Source organism: Scyliorhinus canicula, chromosome 7 (genome assembly GCF_902713615.1).
Source record: "Scyliorhinus canicula chromosome 7, sScyCan1.1, whole genome shotgun sequence".
Lineage (NCBI taxonomy): Eukaryota > Metazoa > Chordata > Chondrichthyes > Carcharhiniformes > Scyliorhinidae > Scyliorhinus > Scyliorhinus canicula.
This window is the reverse complement of record NC_052152.1, coordinates 80,169,160-80,188,246: the sequence shown is the minus strand read 5'-3', so window position 1 is coordinate 80,188,246 and position 19,087 is coordinate 80,169,160. Positions and strand designations below refer to the sequence as shown.

General features: G+C 46.4%; 1 protein-coding gene across 10 annotated transcripts in view; it reads left to right on the top strand.

Annotated features, from left to right (window-relative positions):
- Positions 1-19,087, top strand: part of dmd (dystrophin) — a 2,667,466-nt gene that overhangs the window by 2,310,571 nt on the left and 337,808 nt on the right. For all 10 annotated transcript variants that reach the window (XM_038802261.1, XM_038802266.1, XM_038802267.1 and 7 more), the window contains one exon: positions 14,244-14,400. In XM_038802261.1, coding sequence (XP_038658189.1) covers positions 14,244-14,400 — 157 coding nt within the window. The remainder of the gene's footprint in view (positions 1-14,243; positions 14,401-19,087) is intronic.

The following is a 19,087-nucleotide window of genomic DNA, read 5'->3' as shown; positions in this document are numbered from 1 at the left end:
GCAGTGATTAGTATTGCTGGTTCACGGTGCTGAGGACCTGGGTTCGATCTCAGCCCCAGGTCACTCTTCATCTGGAATTTGCACATTCTCTCTGTGTTTGCATGGGTCTCACCTGCACAACCCAAAGATGTGCAGGGTAGGTGAATTGGCCACGCTAAATTGCCCCTTAATTGGAAAAAAAATAATTGGGTACTCTAAAGTTAAAAAGAAAATCATGGCCAATCCTGATCCCGTCTACATCCAAGGCCAACAAGCATTTTGGGAAGGACTCAATGGCAAACAATAAGAAGCAGAAACCTCCTTCGATTGCTGTGACCATCCTCTCGCCCCCTCCACCTCTCCTTAGACTTCTGGTGTGGGGTTCCACAGGGGGCTTTTGAATGTTCATCTTGGGTGAAGTTAGGCTTGTCTAACTCAGCACAGGCCAAGAAACAAAACCGGGATCTTTCTAATCAGCATGGCTCACAACCACACATTTGAAATTGGATTATATCCATTGAGCCTCCACGGGAGCAAATAAGGGAGTACTGAATCCTGACACTGGGTGCAAACAGTACAACATAATGTTCAATTGCTCAGTATATTAATTTACCTTTAGAGCGCAATGTCCATAAAATAAATCATCAACCAAGTCTGTATTGGTGACATGAATGACAATTTTTGATTTCAATGGGGTATTTGTGCTGCACATTGTTTTGATAAGGGATTTTCACATCAGTATTTTATATTTTGTTTTTCTCCAAAACTAATAAAAACAAATCTTGGTGTTCTAGCAAAGTGATGATTGCTTTGACAAGGTATCAGACATCCTACAGCACCCAGAGATGATTCCATTTCTTTAGCTAGATGATATCAGTCTCTCATTTAAATAAATCCAATATACTGACTACCCTATTGTAATAGGATTTAGAGATGCTCACAAGACTAAGCTTTCCTACAAGCACCTGTCAGTCAGTCAAACCTGTAATCATTGCTGGACTGCTTATTCACACATTTCATTTATTTTATCTTTAGATGCTTTAACCAAGCTTCCCTACTAATAAATAATATAGATCCGTTATAAAATCACAAACATATATTTTCGACTTGTCGACACAAACTGAGCTTTCATTTTATTTCAAGTGAACATACCACGATTATAGATTTTATTCGACCACTGATATCTAAGAATAGTTTTCAAGGTCAGTAGGATTTCTTCCGAAGTGCCGATCATGTTTGTGAAATATCAGTAATGTTCCTAGAAAAATATCTCTGCATGCGTAAGACAAATGTAAAATCCATTGTTTTTTTTTTTAATTTAGAGTACCCAATTCATTTTTTCCAATTAAGGGACAATTTAACATGTTCAATCCACCTACCTTGCACATCTTTGGGTTGTGGGGGCGAAACCCACGCAAACATGGAGAGAATGTGCAAACTCCACACGGACAGTGACCCACAGTAAAATCAATTATTTGGAGTTTCAAGGACATACCAATCTTCCCTTAGGTGTGAAATCAGATTAGGTGCATGCTTGCAGAAATCCAGATGTGGGGAGTTAGTGGTTGGCTGGGGTGGGAGCTGAGTGGGGAATGGTGCTGGAAACACACTTTCCCAAACTGATCCTGTCTCAGCCTCAGTGAATAGGTCAATTTTCTAGAGGTATTAAGCCCCATAATACTTTAATCCATGTCTCAGTGGTGGGGATTGCTCACATTTTTTTTCAATTTAAATTCGTACACATTTTAACTGTAAAGAGTAAAAATCCTATTAGCCTGTTCATATATTGATCAGATTAAGTAATTACTCGACACACAGTTTTCAGCTGCTGTCACTACTTTGAATTGCAAATGTGAATACTAATATTCACAGCAAAGAAAGGCTATTTCAGCTGTGTATCTTGTCATAGGCAAGGGAGAGATGTTGGATAATTTCCCCTTTTTCCCCACCTCTCAACTAATTGCAACCAAATATATTTTTGAGGAATGTTGTAACCCCTTGAGTACCATGACTTTTAAGAGCAGACACAAAAAAAGGCTTCCTTGGAAGTCAAAGGAAAGGATACATATTCATTTTCACAATACCCTAAATGCAATCGCAATATATAACCACTTCTCAGTACACGGAGACACACACAAGGAAACATGAGTTCTAAAGATGTGAGCATACACTTACATTTCTTTGAAGTTAATATTAATCTAAAAAGATTGTCAGGAGTTTTGGAGGCCTGGAAATTGACTTTCAGATCTTTGGTGATGAATTCACATAGTATTTCTGGCAATATAAGTTTTCCAGTCTTTCAGTCAAACTTGTAGTTGAGCCTTATAATGTAGGTAAAATATATTAGCCCCACTTCTCTGCCTATGGGGGATTCTTCAGGTAAGATCCTTTCTCTCATGCTGTGAAAGATGGTCTGCATATCTCATAATGATGCATTTGGGCTGTTCTTAGAATATATGATGTGGATATGCCGGCGTTGGACTGGGATGAGCACAGTAAGAAGTCTTACAACACCAGGTTAATGTCATGTTTGAAACAAACCTGTTGGACTTTAACCTGGTGTTGTAGAACATAGAACATAGAACAGTACAGCACAGAACAGGCCCTTCGGCCCTCAATGTTGTGCCGAGCCATGATCACCCTACTCAAACCCACATATCCACCCTATACCCGTAACCCAACAACCCCCCCCCCCCCTTAACCTTACATTTATTAGGACACTACGGGCAATTTAGCTTGGCCAATCCACCTAACCCGCACATCTTTGGACTGTGGGAGGAAACCGGAGCACCCGGAGGAAACCCACGCACACAGGGGGAGGACGTGCAGACTCCACACAGACAGTGACCCAGCCGGGAATCGAACCTGGGACCCTGGAGCTGTGAAGCATTTATGCTAACCACTATGCTACCCTGCTGTAAGACTTCTTACTTAGAATATAGATATAGAAACATAGAATTTCGACCGCACAGAAGGAGGCCATTTGGCCCATTGAATCTGCACTGACCCTCTGAAAGAGCACTATCCTTTGAGGGCAGGACGGTAGCACAGTGGGTAGCACTGTTACTTCACAACACCAGGATCCTAGGTTCGATTCCTGGTTTGGGTCGCTGACTGTGGTCTGCACGTTCTCCCCGTGTCTGCGTGGTTTTCCTCCAGGTGCTTCGGTTTCTTCCCACAAATCCCGAAAGACGTGCTGTTAAATAATTTGAACATTCTGAATTCTCCTTCTGTGTACCGGAACAGGCGTGGAATGAGCGACTGGGGCTTTTCACAGTAACTTCTTTGCAGTTTTAATGTAAGCGTACTTGTGACAATAAAGATTATCATTATTATTATGCTGGTTTGAATTTAGTGGTTTCAAAGCCAACAGAACAGTTATTGCAGCAGTCCAAGCAAAGCTGCTGTATGAGACAGCCTGCCTGATCTTTGTCTTAACACCAGTTGCTGCACCATAAATTTAACCACTAAATTTCTAAGTCATGCCTACTGGTTTAATGAAAGCCAGCAGTTCATACAGCCTTCTATCTACTTTGCTTTTTTATCATTAACTCAAGAATAATTCTTTCTACGGAGCAATGGTGCAGAATTGCAACCCAAACAGTACATGAGCAGCCTTAAAAATGCAGTCTGGATTTTGATTCAGCAAGATCAGCATTGCTGGTAATTACTGTGGCCCAGCAATCATTCTCGGAAAATAGCGAATGTCTCTTGGGGTAGGAGTTCATGTGTGGACCAAGCAGCTGTTTTCAGCTTATGTTGAACTGAATAAGTCTTTATGGGTGATAAAAACCCTATTCAGAAGGCAAATGTATTGTCGGAAAGATTCATCTTGTTCAAAAACTAGCAATATCAGATAGTAATAATGACATTCTTTCTGCCATCAGCAGTCAGAAATAGAGGATTATTCAAGGGCTATTAATAAATATGTCAGCTTTTTTTTGGCCTTTTAAACAAGCTGACTTATTAAATGATCTGCTTTAATGACTGAGTCAAGGAGAAAGTTACGTAACTTAATGGCTTTGATTCACAGAGAAAACACTGATATCCTATTTAAAGGGGTAATGAGGTGCATTTTGATTTTTTTTTTTAATAGTTTCAGTTTGGAGAACAACCTGCTTTGTTAATTCCATTGCAGAGCTGCCAAACTGGCTGCTGGGAAAATTCATGAGGCACAAGATGCAAGTGTATTGTCACATCGATGGTTTCATCTACAGATGTTTTGTGGTTTTAAAACATATTGGGCGGAATTCTCCATTGGCTGACGGCAAAGTCACGAATCGCGATTGGGCAGAGTATAAGTTCCAACACTAAAATCGTGCCGGGCACCAATTTGACACCAAATTGCTATTGTCCGTCACCTCGACAGTGCCATCAATGCGGTCCGGAACGCATGTACGGTAAACATCATTTGCATGCCATCAGTGAGCCTCACCCAGTATTCTCCGGGGCCTCCGCGATGCACTACCTCTGATGGCCCGAGACCCCGACGCGCAGTTCACTTGTGCTTCTAAAAATCGTGAAACCTGCGTCAAGGCTGCTGAGGGCGAGAGAGGGTGTACGGAAAGTGTCCAATATCACCATAGTTTGCTGACAGTTGTACCACTAGCCGGGAGAGGTGCTTCTGCCAGGGCTGGGTGGTGTAGCGGGGGGTGGCCAGGAGGTGGGCTGTGGGGTTGGGTAGATGGGCACGGAACACCAATGCCACAGCCAGCAAGGCAGCCATGCAGCTGCGCACACCGCTATGCTAACGGCCCATTGAACTTAAGACCACGGGTCATATAGGTGTCTCCCCAGGCCACCCACCCCCCAGGTTCCCGCTGGCCCCAGCTGACCCATCAACGGGATGGGCATTCTCCAGCATAACCAGTGCCATCTTGTTGGTTGGAATAAGTGCATGTGGGGAGTGTAATGTGTATATGCAATCATGGACCTAGCAAATCCAGCACCATTTTTCATTGGAATCGATTGTGTTCCATGTGGCACTGGTGCTAGCCCCTCCACAATCGTTGAATCGGTCCAGGTGCAGGGCCAGTTTTGCTGTCATGAAAGTCCACGAATTCTGCTCCGGTGTCAATACTTAGTTTCAGAAACGGAAAATGCTGCCCATTGTCTTTCTTTCCTCAATGTACCTGCCATACTGACACCAATTGCCCATTGCTATTTCACCAAAAGGGCTATTTTTCACATATCCTGTTGCTCTTGACATACCTGAGTTCTGGATAGGTTACCTATTGAGTGAGGGTCATTGACTAATAGTTCAGCAGCAGCAAGAGTGGGCAATTAGTTTCTTGCTTAAGGTTGGATGCTGAAGCTGATTGTAGCAAACTTATTGTTACTCCGGCTGACATCAAATTAACAGCACAATCCAAGGACAGTAGGCCAGGATGGATTGCTCTTTCACAGGATCAATGCAGACTCGATGGGGTGAAAGTCCTCCTTCTGCACGGTAGGGATTCTAAGGTACATTTCTATGGTACCTTTGTGACCTGCACAAAATCATACTGAAAGCAGACAAAATTGGACAACTGATTGCTCCAATCTGAAATTCCACTTCTTATCACTAGTGCACTGCTGCTGACCACACTTTCTTTGCACACCCCATCCAAATGTTCGGTGAGCAGGTGAGGTCTAGGTTCCTGGCCCATTTACCTGCCATCCTGCTGCCACTTTCCTATGCTACCTGCGGAAATCGGTAGTCATCCCTGAGGTAAAGGCAGGAATGCTCGAGGGCCGCTGGTGGAGAGAGAAGGCCTAATAGTGGCTTCCCCTCCCTTCACTTTGTCTTCCCTGCATTTGGCTCCGAAAGCGCTTGACTCAACCAAGATCTTCAGTCGATTTGTTGCAATTTAGGCAGTGTGGGCTTAACAGCTGGCTCGTAATGCAGAACAATGCCAGTAGCGCGGGTTCAATTCCCGAACTGGCCTCCCCGAACAGGCCCCGGAATGGGGCGACTCGGGGCTTTTCACAGTAACTTCATTGAAGCCTACATGTGACAAGCGATTATTATTATTATTTAGTTGGATCTTCTTTTTAATGAAGCCCGCATCTCATCCAGCGCTGTAATAATTCTTAAGTAGCGATCCACCCAAGGTTTGCGCAGGGCAACTCCCAAGTGTGGCTCCCAAGGTGCTTCACTTGACTGTAGGGGAAAATGGACACTGAGCCAAAGACAGAAATATTGGGAGGGGTGACCAAACGTTTGATCAAAGAGAAAACCTTGAAGGAGTGCCAAGGGATGAGTTGGCATTCAAGAGTTTGCGTGATTTGGTGGTGGGATTCCACGGGATAGAGCCAAGATAGCTGAAGGAAATCCTCAATAATGGAACAAAGTAACTATGCAGATTAACACATAGTTTGGGGGCTAGGTGTTGTAGGTTATCGAGTTAGGGAGGGGTTGAGGCTGTGCAAGGGTTTAAACATGAAAATGGTCATTTAAATTTGAGAGACCAATGTAGGCCAGCAAGGACTAGGGTATCGAGTAAGCAGGACTTTGTGCAGAACTGGAGAAGGGCAGCAGAGTTTTTCATGAGTTGAAATTTACAGAGGGCAGAGGCTGTGGGGCGAAGCACAAAAGAAATGGAATTAAAAACAGAAAATGCTGGATAAAGATCAGTTCTGTCGAAGGATCATATGGACTTGAAACGTCATCTCTGGTTTCTCTCTCCACAAACGCTGCCAGATCTGCTGGGCTTATCCAGCATTTTCTGCTTTTATTTTCGATTTCCAGCATCCGCATTATTTTGCATTTATTATGGATATTGAAAAGAAATCAGCTGCAGAGGGTCTGAGTGAGGAGTGTGGGAAATTAAAGATTTTGTCTGGGTTGGATATGGAGGCGAGAAGCTCAACTGAGCATTGAATGGAATGCTGAGTTTGTAAACAGTCTGGATCAGTCTCCGACATTGCTGGAAGAGAGGATAAAGTTGGTAAAGTTTATGGCAGGGATAAAAAGTGATGGCTTGGGATTTCCAATGTTTGGAGGAAATTACACTCATCCAAGACTAAATGTTGAATCATAGAATCCCTGCATGCAGAAGGAGACCATTCAGCCCATCAAGTCTGCACCAATGCTCCGATTGAGAACCCCACACATGCCCACTCCCCATCCTATCCCCGTAACCCCACCCAACCTTTTAGACACTAAGGAGAAATTTAGCTTGGCCAATCCACCTAACCTGCACATCTTTGGACTGTAGGAGGAAACCTGAGTACCCGGAGGAAACCTACGCAGTCATTGAGAGAATGTGCAAACTTCACACAGTCACCCGAGGCCGGAATAGAATCCGGGCTCCTGGCGCTGTGAGGCATCAGAGCTAACCACTGAGAGCAGGGAAGCAGTTGGGTGTGTCGGAGGGGTGAGGGAATCAAGAGAGATAGAGACAGTGCAGAACTGTGTGACATATGAGAGTGGATGTAAAAGTCCTTTCACGCATGTGGATGATTTCACTGAGGGGTATTTGCAAGAAGAGGGGACTAAGGATAAGACCATCGGGGACTCCTTAGATGATGATGTGGTAGCAATATAAGTTATTGCTGGAGATGATTTGGCTGCAAACAGGTATGTAAGCGTGGAACTGCGTGAAGGCAATCTCATGGAACTGAATCACAGAGGAGAAGAGGTGGTGGGTGAAAGTGTTTGACAGTCTTGAAGACTTTATAGATGTTCCAATATAAGTATATAGATAATGCAGTGACAATCATAGTCCCAGAAAAAGTCATTTGAAACTTTGGTTTGGGTCATTCTGTTGCCTTGAGAGAGGTGGAAAGCTGATTCAAGAAGTTTGGCCAGATAGTTGGTGGGACTCATAGTTGCAAGTGTGGGATAAGATATTTTAAGGACTTGGGAGATTGGGAGTGAGAGACAATATTGTCACAGACGTTTTGGGAAAAAAATTGCATTTGTTTTATAGTAAGGTATCTTCATATCTTCATTCAGTTGAAGAGGAAATGTGGTGGAAATGCTACTCTTCCCTAAAGAATGCAATCAATAAGCAGTTCATTAGCCTATCTTAATTATCTAAAAACACGTTATACTGCATTGTGCTGGAAGGTCTGTAACCCTGGGTGGTCAGCAGGTGGTATTTGGTATAGGCTTGCCTCTTGAATAGTAAGCAAGAAGATTGTAAAAACAGAGATGCTGTACAGCTGCTTTTTCAACAGTAAGCTGCCTGGGCAAGCTTTCATCAGGTCAGAAAATACATGAGAGCTATTATTTTGTTTAATGCAAGATGATTGACGTGAGATGAAGGTCTGGTGGTTCAGTGGTAGCATCCCTACCTCTGGGCCAGAAGCTCTAAGTTCAAGACCCAGTTCTGGACTTGGTGGCCACAGAAGGTGTGTTCATAATGTGGCCCAAACAGGCTGATTATCAACCTGTAAATTCTTCCGATATTTCTGATGGCAGTCAGTAAGAGCGGGGTGTTTGCTGGTCAGCCATGCTGCAGAAGGCAATGGCAAATCACTGCAGTAATTTGCCAAAGCATAATCATGGACCAATCCAATGGAAGTCCATGTCACCAAGTCCCTTTTAAGGTATGGCACCTGTGAAGGAAGACTGACGTGGTGCAATCTGGTGTTTTTTGTACCCTTGTGGAAGGAATGCTGTACTGATGGAATTCAGAAAGTCTGATCAATACTGTTGCTCTCTAGATTCACTTGCTGCGAAATAAAATAACTTAACAATTCATATCTAGCCTCATCTTGCAAAGTATTTTCTCGTTCCACATTCAAAAACATGGCAAAAGTGATCCATTTACTGGAGCAACTGATGGTACCCAAGAAAACAGATCCAAATTTATAATAATTTAGAGGAATGGTTGTTGACAAAAAACAGTTTTAAAAGGAAAGACATAAAGTGCTCACTGAGTGGGAACAATTTGCAATGTAAGTTAGCAAGGGAACCAGGCTGGGAAATTGGATGGTTGGCAGTTTAATGAGAATTGAGCTGAGCAAGCAGGAAATAAATTTTGTGGGTTTGTACAATATATATATTTCTCCAACGAGAAAGATGAAATGACACTGAATCATCTATGTCATCTTCTCATGTTGTTATCTTTTCTGCACCAAACGTGGTTGGACCGTGTTGTTAGGTATCTAAACATTGTCACACAGTATGATTTTCATGTTATTTTTGATCATCAATTGGAGCTGGAAACAATTTGAATTCCAGCTATCGTAATTTACTGCTTCATTTTTTCGGAACGTCTAGCGACTAGCATCTGAATGGAAGTCATCTATCTGTGCAAAGCTAGATAGATAATTCTATTTCTCGACTATAAAGCCCTCGTAGCTCTGTCTGACCATGTGTCCTTCTAAGGCCCACACTTGCATGTTGTCTAGCAAGTGTCATTGGATAACAGTCAAGAAGGAAAGCCTTCACTGACTTTATTCCCGTCCCTATTCCAAGGACATTGAACTGAAGTATTTAGGGCGTGATTCTCCGGCCTCGTTGCACTGTCGTTCAAGCAGAATGAGGCTGGTGAATAGCGAGAGAGTCCGAAAACGAGAACCGCGCCAGGCGCCAAACAGTTTGAGATGCAACCGGCCGGCTTCCGAAGACGAAATCGGGATCTCTCCGAAGCATGGTGAGAAACCAATTATCTCCACTACAGCCGTATTTCCATACAATTAATGAGAGCGACCCATGTCCCACGGCCTCCCATCATTCATAGTGGTGTTGCTGCCAGGCTGGGCCGCCAGATGCCGGAGATGCGGCACCAGCATCACCTGCAGATGCTTGGGGCAGCGGCCCATGTGCTGGACCCCGGCCCACACCCTGAGCACCGGGCCGCCCATCAGGCCAGGTAGGGACCCAGAGCAGGAGTCCTGCAATGGGCCAGGGTGTACAGGCATTGCTGGTCCTTTAAACAAATGATAGACAGCGTGTGCCGCAGGAGGCTCCGCCTCATCAAGGAGACAGTGTGGCACCTGTGCCACGTCCTCGCAGACTTGGCGCCACATCGAGGAGGAGGACACCCGCTCCCAGTGGCCGTCAAGATCACCGCAGCCCTGCAATGTTACACCTCGGGATAATTCCAGGGCTCGAGCAGGGACCTGTGTAGAATCTCGCAGGCCACAACCCACAGGGTGCATCCGATAGGTCACGGATTCACTGTTTGCCTGTGCGGAAAACAACATTAACTTTGACATGGACCAAGCCCAGCAAGGTGGCCAGGCAGCAGGTTTGTCCGCCATCACCGGGATGCCCCAGGTTGAGGAGGTACTAGATGGCACGCATGTTACCCTGCGCTCACCGGGCCCTCTGGGAGTGGCCTACATTAACAGAAAGGGGTTCCCCTCCATCAATATACAGTTCATGTGTGACCACCACATGAAGATCATGCACGTGTGTGCACGCTTCCCGGGGAGCGTCCACGACTGACACATTCTGGGACAGTCGGTCATCTTCGGCTTCTTCAAGGACAACCCCAGGATGGGCGACTGGCTCTTGGGGATAATGTCTACTCGCTGAGGACCTGGCTAATGACACCAGTACGGAGGTGAGAGAACGAAGCCGAGACCCGGTACAACGAGCCCATGTGGCCACCCGGGCTGTCAAGATGCGGTTCCAATGCCTCGACTGCTCTGGTGGTGCACCTGATGTGCACTCCAGTACACTCTCCAGAGGGCCGCCCGCTTTGTGGTGGTCTGTTGTGTCCTCCACACCTCGCACAACAACAGGGTGATAAGATGGAGGTTGGTGATGAGGAATATGTGGCCACCTCCGAGAGGAGGAGGACGATGAAGGAGGATGCCGGACCAGCAGAAGCTGGAGGACGAGCCCAAGGGGGAACCGGAGGACCAGCCAGTGGCTGTAGGACAGGCAGTAGTGGTGAGGGTCCGGCCAGCGCCGGCCCTAGGGTTGCTGGCGCCCCGGGCAAGCTGAACTTCGGCGCCCTTCGGGGGGGGGGGGCCGAGGGGGGAGGGGGGGGGGGGGGCGGGGTGGGGGGGGCGGGGCCGGGGGGCCGGGGGGGGGGCGAGGCGGGCGGGGCTGAGGGGGCGGGGCCGAGGCGGCGGGGGGCGGGCCCGAGGGCGGGCGGACGGAAGGGGGGGCGGACGGAAGGGGGGGGCGGGCGGACGGAAGGGGGGGCGGGGGGGTTGCCCTGGGGGAGGGCGGCCACCCTGGGGGAGGGCGGCCACCCTGGGGGAGGGCGGCCACCACGCATGCGCTGGTTGGCACCGGCCCAACTGCGCATGCGCGGGACCCGAGTCTCTGGCGCCCCCTAACACATGGCGCCCCGAGCGACAGCCCGAGTTGCCAGTGCCTTGGGCCGGCCCTGGGTCCGGCAAGCCCCCAGAGGACCAGGGAGGACCTCATACTTGCCCGATTCATGTAGGATGTGGTCAGTCATCGCCTCATCAGAGGGGTGGAACCCGGGCGAGCTGCTGGCAACCGTCGCCATTCCATGGAATGGGTCCACCTCTCCGAGTACCCCCTCCTCCCAGTTGGTGCCCATAGGGCCCTGAGATTCATCTTGGGACAGTGGGACAGCTGGTTCAAGCCCCGGGTACCCCTGCTTCATCTGGTTCTGCAGACCCAGGTGGCTCCTCTGCACCATCGTGGCGACGCCATCGGCAATGCTCCTCAGTGACTGAAACATGCTCTGCAGTGCCTCGGCAATGCCCACCTGTGACTAGGACATGTTCTGTAGCACCTCGTTTATTCCCATCTGAGAGCGGGATATGTCCCGCAGAACCTCACCAAGGTCAGATGAGTACTGGTGACATCCCTCAGTGAGGTGGACGTTCTGCCGAGACCCTCAGCCATGGCCGTCATCATCTGCGAGACCTCTTGGACACCTTCACTAATGGTACTGACATTGTGCACCAGGCTCTCCACTGCGGTCGCCACCCTAGCAGTGTTAGCCTCCGTGCCACGCATTGCCGGTGACATCACCTGCATGCATAGACTCTAGGACACCTCCAATTGGCCATGGATCTGCTGGAGTGTTGCTGACATCTCCCTTTGAATGTCCTGACGCCTCCCTATCGTCTCCATCGTCTCCGGAAATACCTCTTCCATAGGCTCAGCATCAGCTGGGTCCTGGGATCCAGCAGCCCTCTGACTGCTGCCTCACCTGGGCATTCCTGACTCCACCTGATGTGCATCAGCAGCTGTGTAGTGCTCACCAGATTGTGCCCCAGAATCTTGACCACTAACATGTCCCACTGAGGCACGTGCATCTGCGCTGGTGAAGGGTGGGGATGACAGCTGTGATGCCCGCTTCGATCATGTCTTCCTCAAAGCTCCCCTCCGAGGTGGTCTCATGGGAGACTGGAGAGGGGGCCACCCGGGATGGGTTGGCACTGTCGGCTGGAGATCCTGTGGGAGAATAAACATGTGGTCAGTGGGAGGGATAGGTCAGTCAGTAAGGCAATCAGTACTCACATTTGACAGGTCCTCCCGGGTGGAGCCCGGTGGTTCCTCACCTCTGCGGCAACCGCTAACCTCCAGGTGGGTGACTGTAATGTCCTCGGCCACCCCAGTTACCTCTAGGGCCCAGTTCTCGAAGGAGGTGAGGAATCCTAAGTCCAGTACCCCACCGCCAGTCTGGAACCTCTCCCGGTAATTATGGGAGAGCTTTTCCTGAGGAGACACAGAGAGAGCATTATAGAACAGTAGAGCACAGAACAGGCCCTTCGGGCCACACGCTTGATTCACAGAGGTAGGAGGCGGTATGTAAAAGGAAGGGTTGGGGGGGGCTGAAGGGAGGGTTGGGGTGTTGTAAGGAGCGGGGGGGGGGTAGAGAAAGTGTTGGGGGTCGCATGGAGAATTGGAGTGGGTGGATGTTCACATGGGAGTGGAATGGTCTCAGTCGAGGGGGCGCGTTGGCGTCTACTCACTCGTGCTGCCCGATGTAGGCCGTTGACCTTTTTTTGGCTCTGGAGGCCAGTCCTCTTGGCCACACTCCTGGTGCTCACAGCTACCGCCACCTCGTCCCAGGCAGCACTGGCTGCCCTGTGACTGACCTGCAGGATCCTCGGGGGAACTGTACTTCTCTCCTGGCCTCCACTGCATCTATGGCTCTCCCCAGATCTGCATCCCCGAATCTTAGGCTGGTCTCCTGGGTGCTATTGTTACGAACTGGATGGGGTTTGCTGAGCAAATGCTGCTTACGTGCTGCTCGACATTGTTAGCGGAGGCTGGCAAGCATGGTGCCGGCGAATCGTCTGGCGAGCCTTCATTTGTGGCGCGAAGCCTGTAGGGCCTTGTTAAGTGGACCAATTAACGTTGAATAGCGTTGCCGGCCTCGCTGGGCCGACTGTCGGAAAGCTCGTGGCATTCATGCTCAGTACAATACTTAGAAATCTTTCCGGAGAATCGTGCCCTTTATCTCAACTGACTGGACATTTTGAATCTTTATAGTGTAATGATACACCCACCAATATTTTTACACCAGTCATACAGAGGGGATAGAAGGTAAAGCTTTCCATAAATTTGACTTCATGAGGCACTTTGTATATGTTACACAAACATGGAATTTTATGTTGCTTGTTTTATTTGAAAATAAAAACATAAAGCACTTCGGGCAAAAAAAATCAAAAATAATTTATATGAAGATTTGGAATAAATATTCATTTATTTTGAGAAGGTTATAAACAATATTCAGTGATTTGTTATAATTCTCCAACAGTGCTCCATTTCTTGTCACAGAGAATCTCAACTGATCACAGAAAATGTGTTTGAATAGTGTGCGGGAAGAGGTTTATGGTACTCTTTTGTTTGCATATATGACACTAGAAACATACTAGAAACATTCTACAGGTTATGGAAGAGCAACACCTAAATAGGACAGTTGGTTGCAATTGAGATGTACAGCCTATGGTACGGGCGTAGGGTGGCATGCTGGCATGTTAGCACTGCTGCCTCACAACGCCAGGGATCCGGGTTTGGTTCCTGCCTTGGGTGACTGTTTGGCGTCTGCACGTTTTCCCCATGTCTGCGTGGGTTTCCTCCGGGTGCTCCGGTTTCCTCTCTCAGTCCAAAGATGTGCAGGTTCACTAGATTTGCCATACTAAAATTTCCCCTTAGTGTCCAAAGATGTGCAGGTTAGGTGACGTTACGGGAATAGAGCGGCGGAGTGGGCTTAGGTAGAGTGCTCTTTGAGAGGGTCGGTGCAGGCTCGATAGGCCAAATGGCCTCCTCCTGCACTTTAGGAATTCTATGGATCTTCTATGGATCAGCCATTCGTACTGCCCAGTTTTTTGTTTTTGCTGTTCTGTGGGTGAACACTATACTGATGTTTCTTTTTACCTTTTAGAGCCTGTCTGGAAACGAGTGCCGAGCAGTGGAAGCGACTACACATCTCACTCCAGGACTTATTGGTATGGTTGAATTTGAAGAACGATGAACTGACGAGGCAAAGACCTATTGGTGGTGATGTTCCCGCTGTACAACAGCAGAATGATGTTCACCGAGTAAGAAAAGATTGATATTACAACTACTTTGTCCATTTGCTATGAAGCATATTTCAACTCCATATCTGTTTGCAAGGACTGATTGGTGATGCGTAAACAATGGCAGCCCTTCCATTCTTTGAGGAATATGTAGCCTTCTTAGTTAGATTATGAATTAATCACTGCAAATAACAACATGTGCTCAGCTTGCAAAATTCATTCTTTTCAAAATTAATTACTGCAGAACAACAAAAACAACTCGTTGGGAAGCTGTGCAAGATGATAAAAATATCATGTCCTGGCACAGTGGTTTGCACTGCAGCCTACGGCGCTGAGAACCCGGGTTCGAATCCCGTGTCTGGGTCACTGTCCATGTGGAGTTTGCACGTTCTCCCGTGCGTGCATGGGTTTCACCCCCACAACCCAAAGATGTGTAGGTTAGATGAATTGGCCACGCTAAATTGCCACTTAATTGGAAAAAATAATAATTGGGTACTCTAAATTTATATTTAAAAAACATGTTTGGGGTTCATTTACAAGATTTGAAATGTAACAATCACACGTTCTGGAAAGTGCACAGCACATTACATTTGCACTTCAGCCAAAACTGAACAATGCATCTTTGTTGACCTGCAGAATCTTCTTACAATCATGGAAAAGCAATGATTTTTTTTCATTTATTTAAGCCACAATGGTAGAGAATTTGGAAAAGGTGGGATAACTCAAGTAAAAACATTCTCTTAGCAGCAGAATTATGTGTGAAGTGGAAACTATGATGACACAGATCAGTGCAGCTGAGCCCTCAAAATAAACATTGTCCAAGGATATATTCACATTTCAACTTCGCGTGAATGTAAAGCAGTCTTGCACCAACTCTACAGTTAGCATATGGCTGACCCAAAGAATGAAGGTGTGTCCTGACAATGACACGAAGCAGAGTAAAACTTCCTTGAGGAGATACTCTCAATTGACATGCTTTGTTGTCAGTTTGGGTTTTAACACACAATTTATCAACACACAAGTTTAGTATGAGTATGAGGTAGAAACTGTAGTGTTAGCCCATGCCTAATTAAACTGTGAATTGGCTGAAAGGGAGAGATAATTTCTTCCAAAAGACAAACACGTTTGTGGACATAATTTTTCAACAGCTTTCATACTCTTGATGGGGATTCTCTGTTGAATCTTGCTGAAAAGTACTGTTCCAAATTCTGATAGCTAGTCTTTGTGTTGCTTTAGCTGGAGTTTTCCTGAGTAATAAATTCCCACCTATCTTTTCTTCGTGCCTCTCCTGAACATGTTGGCAAGAATATCCTAGAACTTGAGGGGAATTATGGTGCAAAGCCAACAAGGTGCTGTTTATTGCAAAGAAATTTTGAGCGTTACTGATTTCCACTGGACTCTGATTGAAACATTGATTCATACAAATATCCTTTATTGTTAGGACCTCATCAAGTTGTCAATCTCTGCCTTTTGCTTACGTAACTTCAAAGCGTGCAAGAGACTAGTTCACTTGAGATTTGTGCATTTACACCAATAATGCACTGACATAGATATTTGCTGAAGTACACTGGAGAAGGTGGTGTAGTGTCAATGTCACTGGACTAACAATCCAGAGGCCTAAGATAAAGCTGAAGGGAACTGGGTTTGTTTTCCACTAAAACAGGTGTTGGAATTTAACTTCAATTCATAAAACCTGGAATTGAAAGCTAGTCTCATGGTGACCATTAAACAATCAATGAAGTCCTCAGCATATTGCAGAATCCCTCCTTCAACATATATGAAAGGTTAAATATTTGGCTGAAAGGGGCTTGCATTTTCCTGCCCACTCGTGTCAGCACCCAAAGCCCATTGACTTTTGGTGTGACTGGATGATCCCGATGGTGGGCAGGGCTGGAAAATCATGTTCAAGGCCTGGCTTTTATACATGAGTTTCGATTTTGTCAATTTTCAAGGACAAGCTGAATTTATTTGATCCAGATTTAAAGAGATCAAGAGTGGCTTGCAAATCTGTTGTCCCGTGGCCAGTGACACAGCAGTCACCTGCAAACTATAGATCACTGGTGATCGGTTTGGTTTTGGTTGTGGCGCTCAGGCAATTAAGGTTAAAGAGCTTTTATTCCAAGGTGGTGGAATGCTGACAGCAGAGGACATTTGATCTCTGATGAAGTGAGCCATCAGTATCAGATGGATTGTAAAATAGATGGGGGCTAGCGCACAGTCTTGTTTGACCCCGTTCCAGATTTTGAAGTTATCTTGATTTTGAAGACATCTGATTCAGATCTTTCATTCAAGAGAGTTGTAGTCTCCTGGAGCAGTTGCAGGATTGTGATGAGATTCCTTGGACATCCAATCCTTTGGAGCACAATACACAGACTCTCGCGACAGTCAGATTGGCGAATGCAATCTAGAGTTCATGACCGGTTTCTTGGATTTGTCTGGCATCAAAGACTACATCAGAGGTTTCTCAAGAAATTTTGAAGCCACACTGTTTCTCTGGGAGGGTTACTCAGCAACAGGAAATAGGCAATTCGGGAGAATGCACATCAGTATGTTCCCTGCCATGGCAAGAGGGAAATACCCTAACAGTTTCTACAGTAATGATTTATCACCTTCCTTGAAGATAGTTACAATGCCGCATTCCTGAAATCAGGGGTGGTGATGGAGGGCAGGGAGAGTTATTTTTCCTCGTAAATCTGTAGGATAAACATTCTTTCCAGCATTGACTGATTGTCATTCTGAAGAAGAGAGATGCCATCCTGTGAACTAAGGGGTTTTCAGTCCATTTGACCATGGTTTATAGATGATGCAAATGGATTCAAAAGATCTTTGTATGTCATGGTGGCCAGCTTATTGTTGGATATCAGGGGCTTTCTGTTCCCACCACATGTCCTTTATCTTCAGGATTTGGCTTTAGACATTATGCTTGAGCTGCTGGACTGCTGCCTTCTTGAGTTGCAACCTTGGGTTGTTCTGTCAGGCAATGAAAATCACTTGTTCTTGTTCTCAGGAAATTGTTTTCATGGTGTTAATAATGCTCGAACCCAAAGGTCTGGGCACAGGTGTTGAATACAGCTAACTTTATTTGCTGTCACTGTTCTGAAATTGAGTTGGATGTGTGAAGGTTTCCCAGACTGATCGGGCGCTGCACTTGGAATTCTTCTCTTCTGTCGTGTTGCTTTATTGTTCAGACATTTATGCCCTTCTTCTTTGACTATTTGGCCTTGTGATGTCTTAGTGCTAGGTAGATGTTCATCACCAATTGAACAAGTCTATGATCTGCCCAGCAGGCATCAGTTAATGGATCAGGTGATACAGACATTACAAGAGGATGTTTGTTATAATGAAGTCATGCTGAGCAAATGTTACCAACTGGAGGACACAATTTGTAATGGCTTTACCCGCCCCATTTCTCCCAGCGGCTCTGCTCCAGACATTGGATCGATGGCCAGTACTGGCATTAGAGACCCCCAGAAGGATGATATTTTCTTCTTTTGGGATGGCAGTGAGGACTTGTTCAAAGACAGAGTAGAACATTTCATGAACATCTTCATCACAGTCAGAATCCGGGACAGGGTATAAGCGCTGATGAAGGTGGCACATTGATTACGACTGAGCTGTGAGATGATCCTTTCACTTATATTATTAGGTAGTTCTGGCAATGCATCCAAGATCCACTTCTGGAGGGCAAAACCAACTCCATGGACATGAGGGTCACTATCAGTCTTTCCTTTCCAGGCAACGTGCATCTCCCTACTTATTTCTTCAGCTGCCCCCCCACCCCAGAAAGGTAGTCTTGGTGAGGGCGGTGATGTCAATTTGGAGTCTTGATACCTCATGTGATTGCAGTTCTTCTTTATGGACGATCACACTTGAGATCCCCCATGAGTTTTCTATTATTCCAAATTGGAAAATTCAGAGATTTCATTCTTTGACCATAAAGATGGTGGTCCTGAAGGGTGTGGTTCCTCAGCCAGGAGAAAGTGGGACAGATTGTTTTTAGGGTGCCTTTTCTAGCAGCCTCCCCATTTGGGGTGAACAGAGGATATCCTGAGGAAGATTAATCAGTCCCAAATGCAGCTGTCCAAAGACATCTCTGTCCCAACAGTCGTGTCCAACAACATTCATGCATCTGCCACCTGTGTGCAGATTCTTGACTAGGGTCGCTCAACTTTGCAACCTTATCCTCATGTCAATTCTACATCTCCACAGAGCTTGGCAAATTGACACTTGGAGAAGCCTGCGTGTGACTTTGTTTACATGGGGTCTTGGAACACTATCATTAACCACATAATCCTGCTGGATTGGCAATCAAATTTCAGGCACGTCTTACACCATGATGATCAAGGCTGCTTTGCTACTGCAGCCTTTTTCCACCTTCATAGCCAGAGATAGAACATAGAACATAGAAAAATACAGCACAGAACAGGCCCTTCGGCCCACGATGTTGTGCCGAACCTTTGTCCTAGATTAATCATAGATTATCATAGAATTTACAGTGCAGAAGGAGGCCATTCGGCCCACCATGTCTCCACCGGCTCTTGGAAAGCGCACCCTACCCAAGGTCAACACCTCCACCCTATCCCCATAACCCAGTAACCCCACCCAACACTAAGGGCAATTTTGGACACTATGGGCAATTTATCATGGCCAATCCACCTAACATGCACATCTTTGGACTGTGGGAGGAAACCAGAGCACCCGGAGGAAA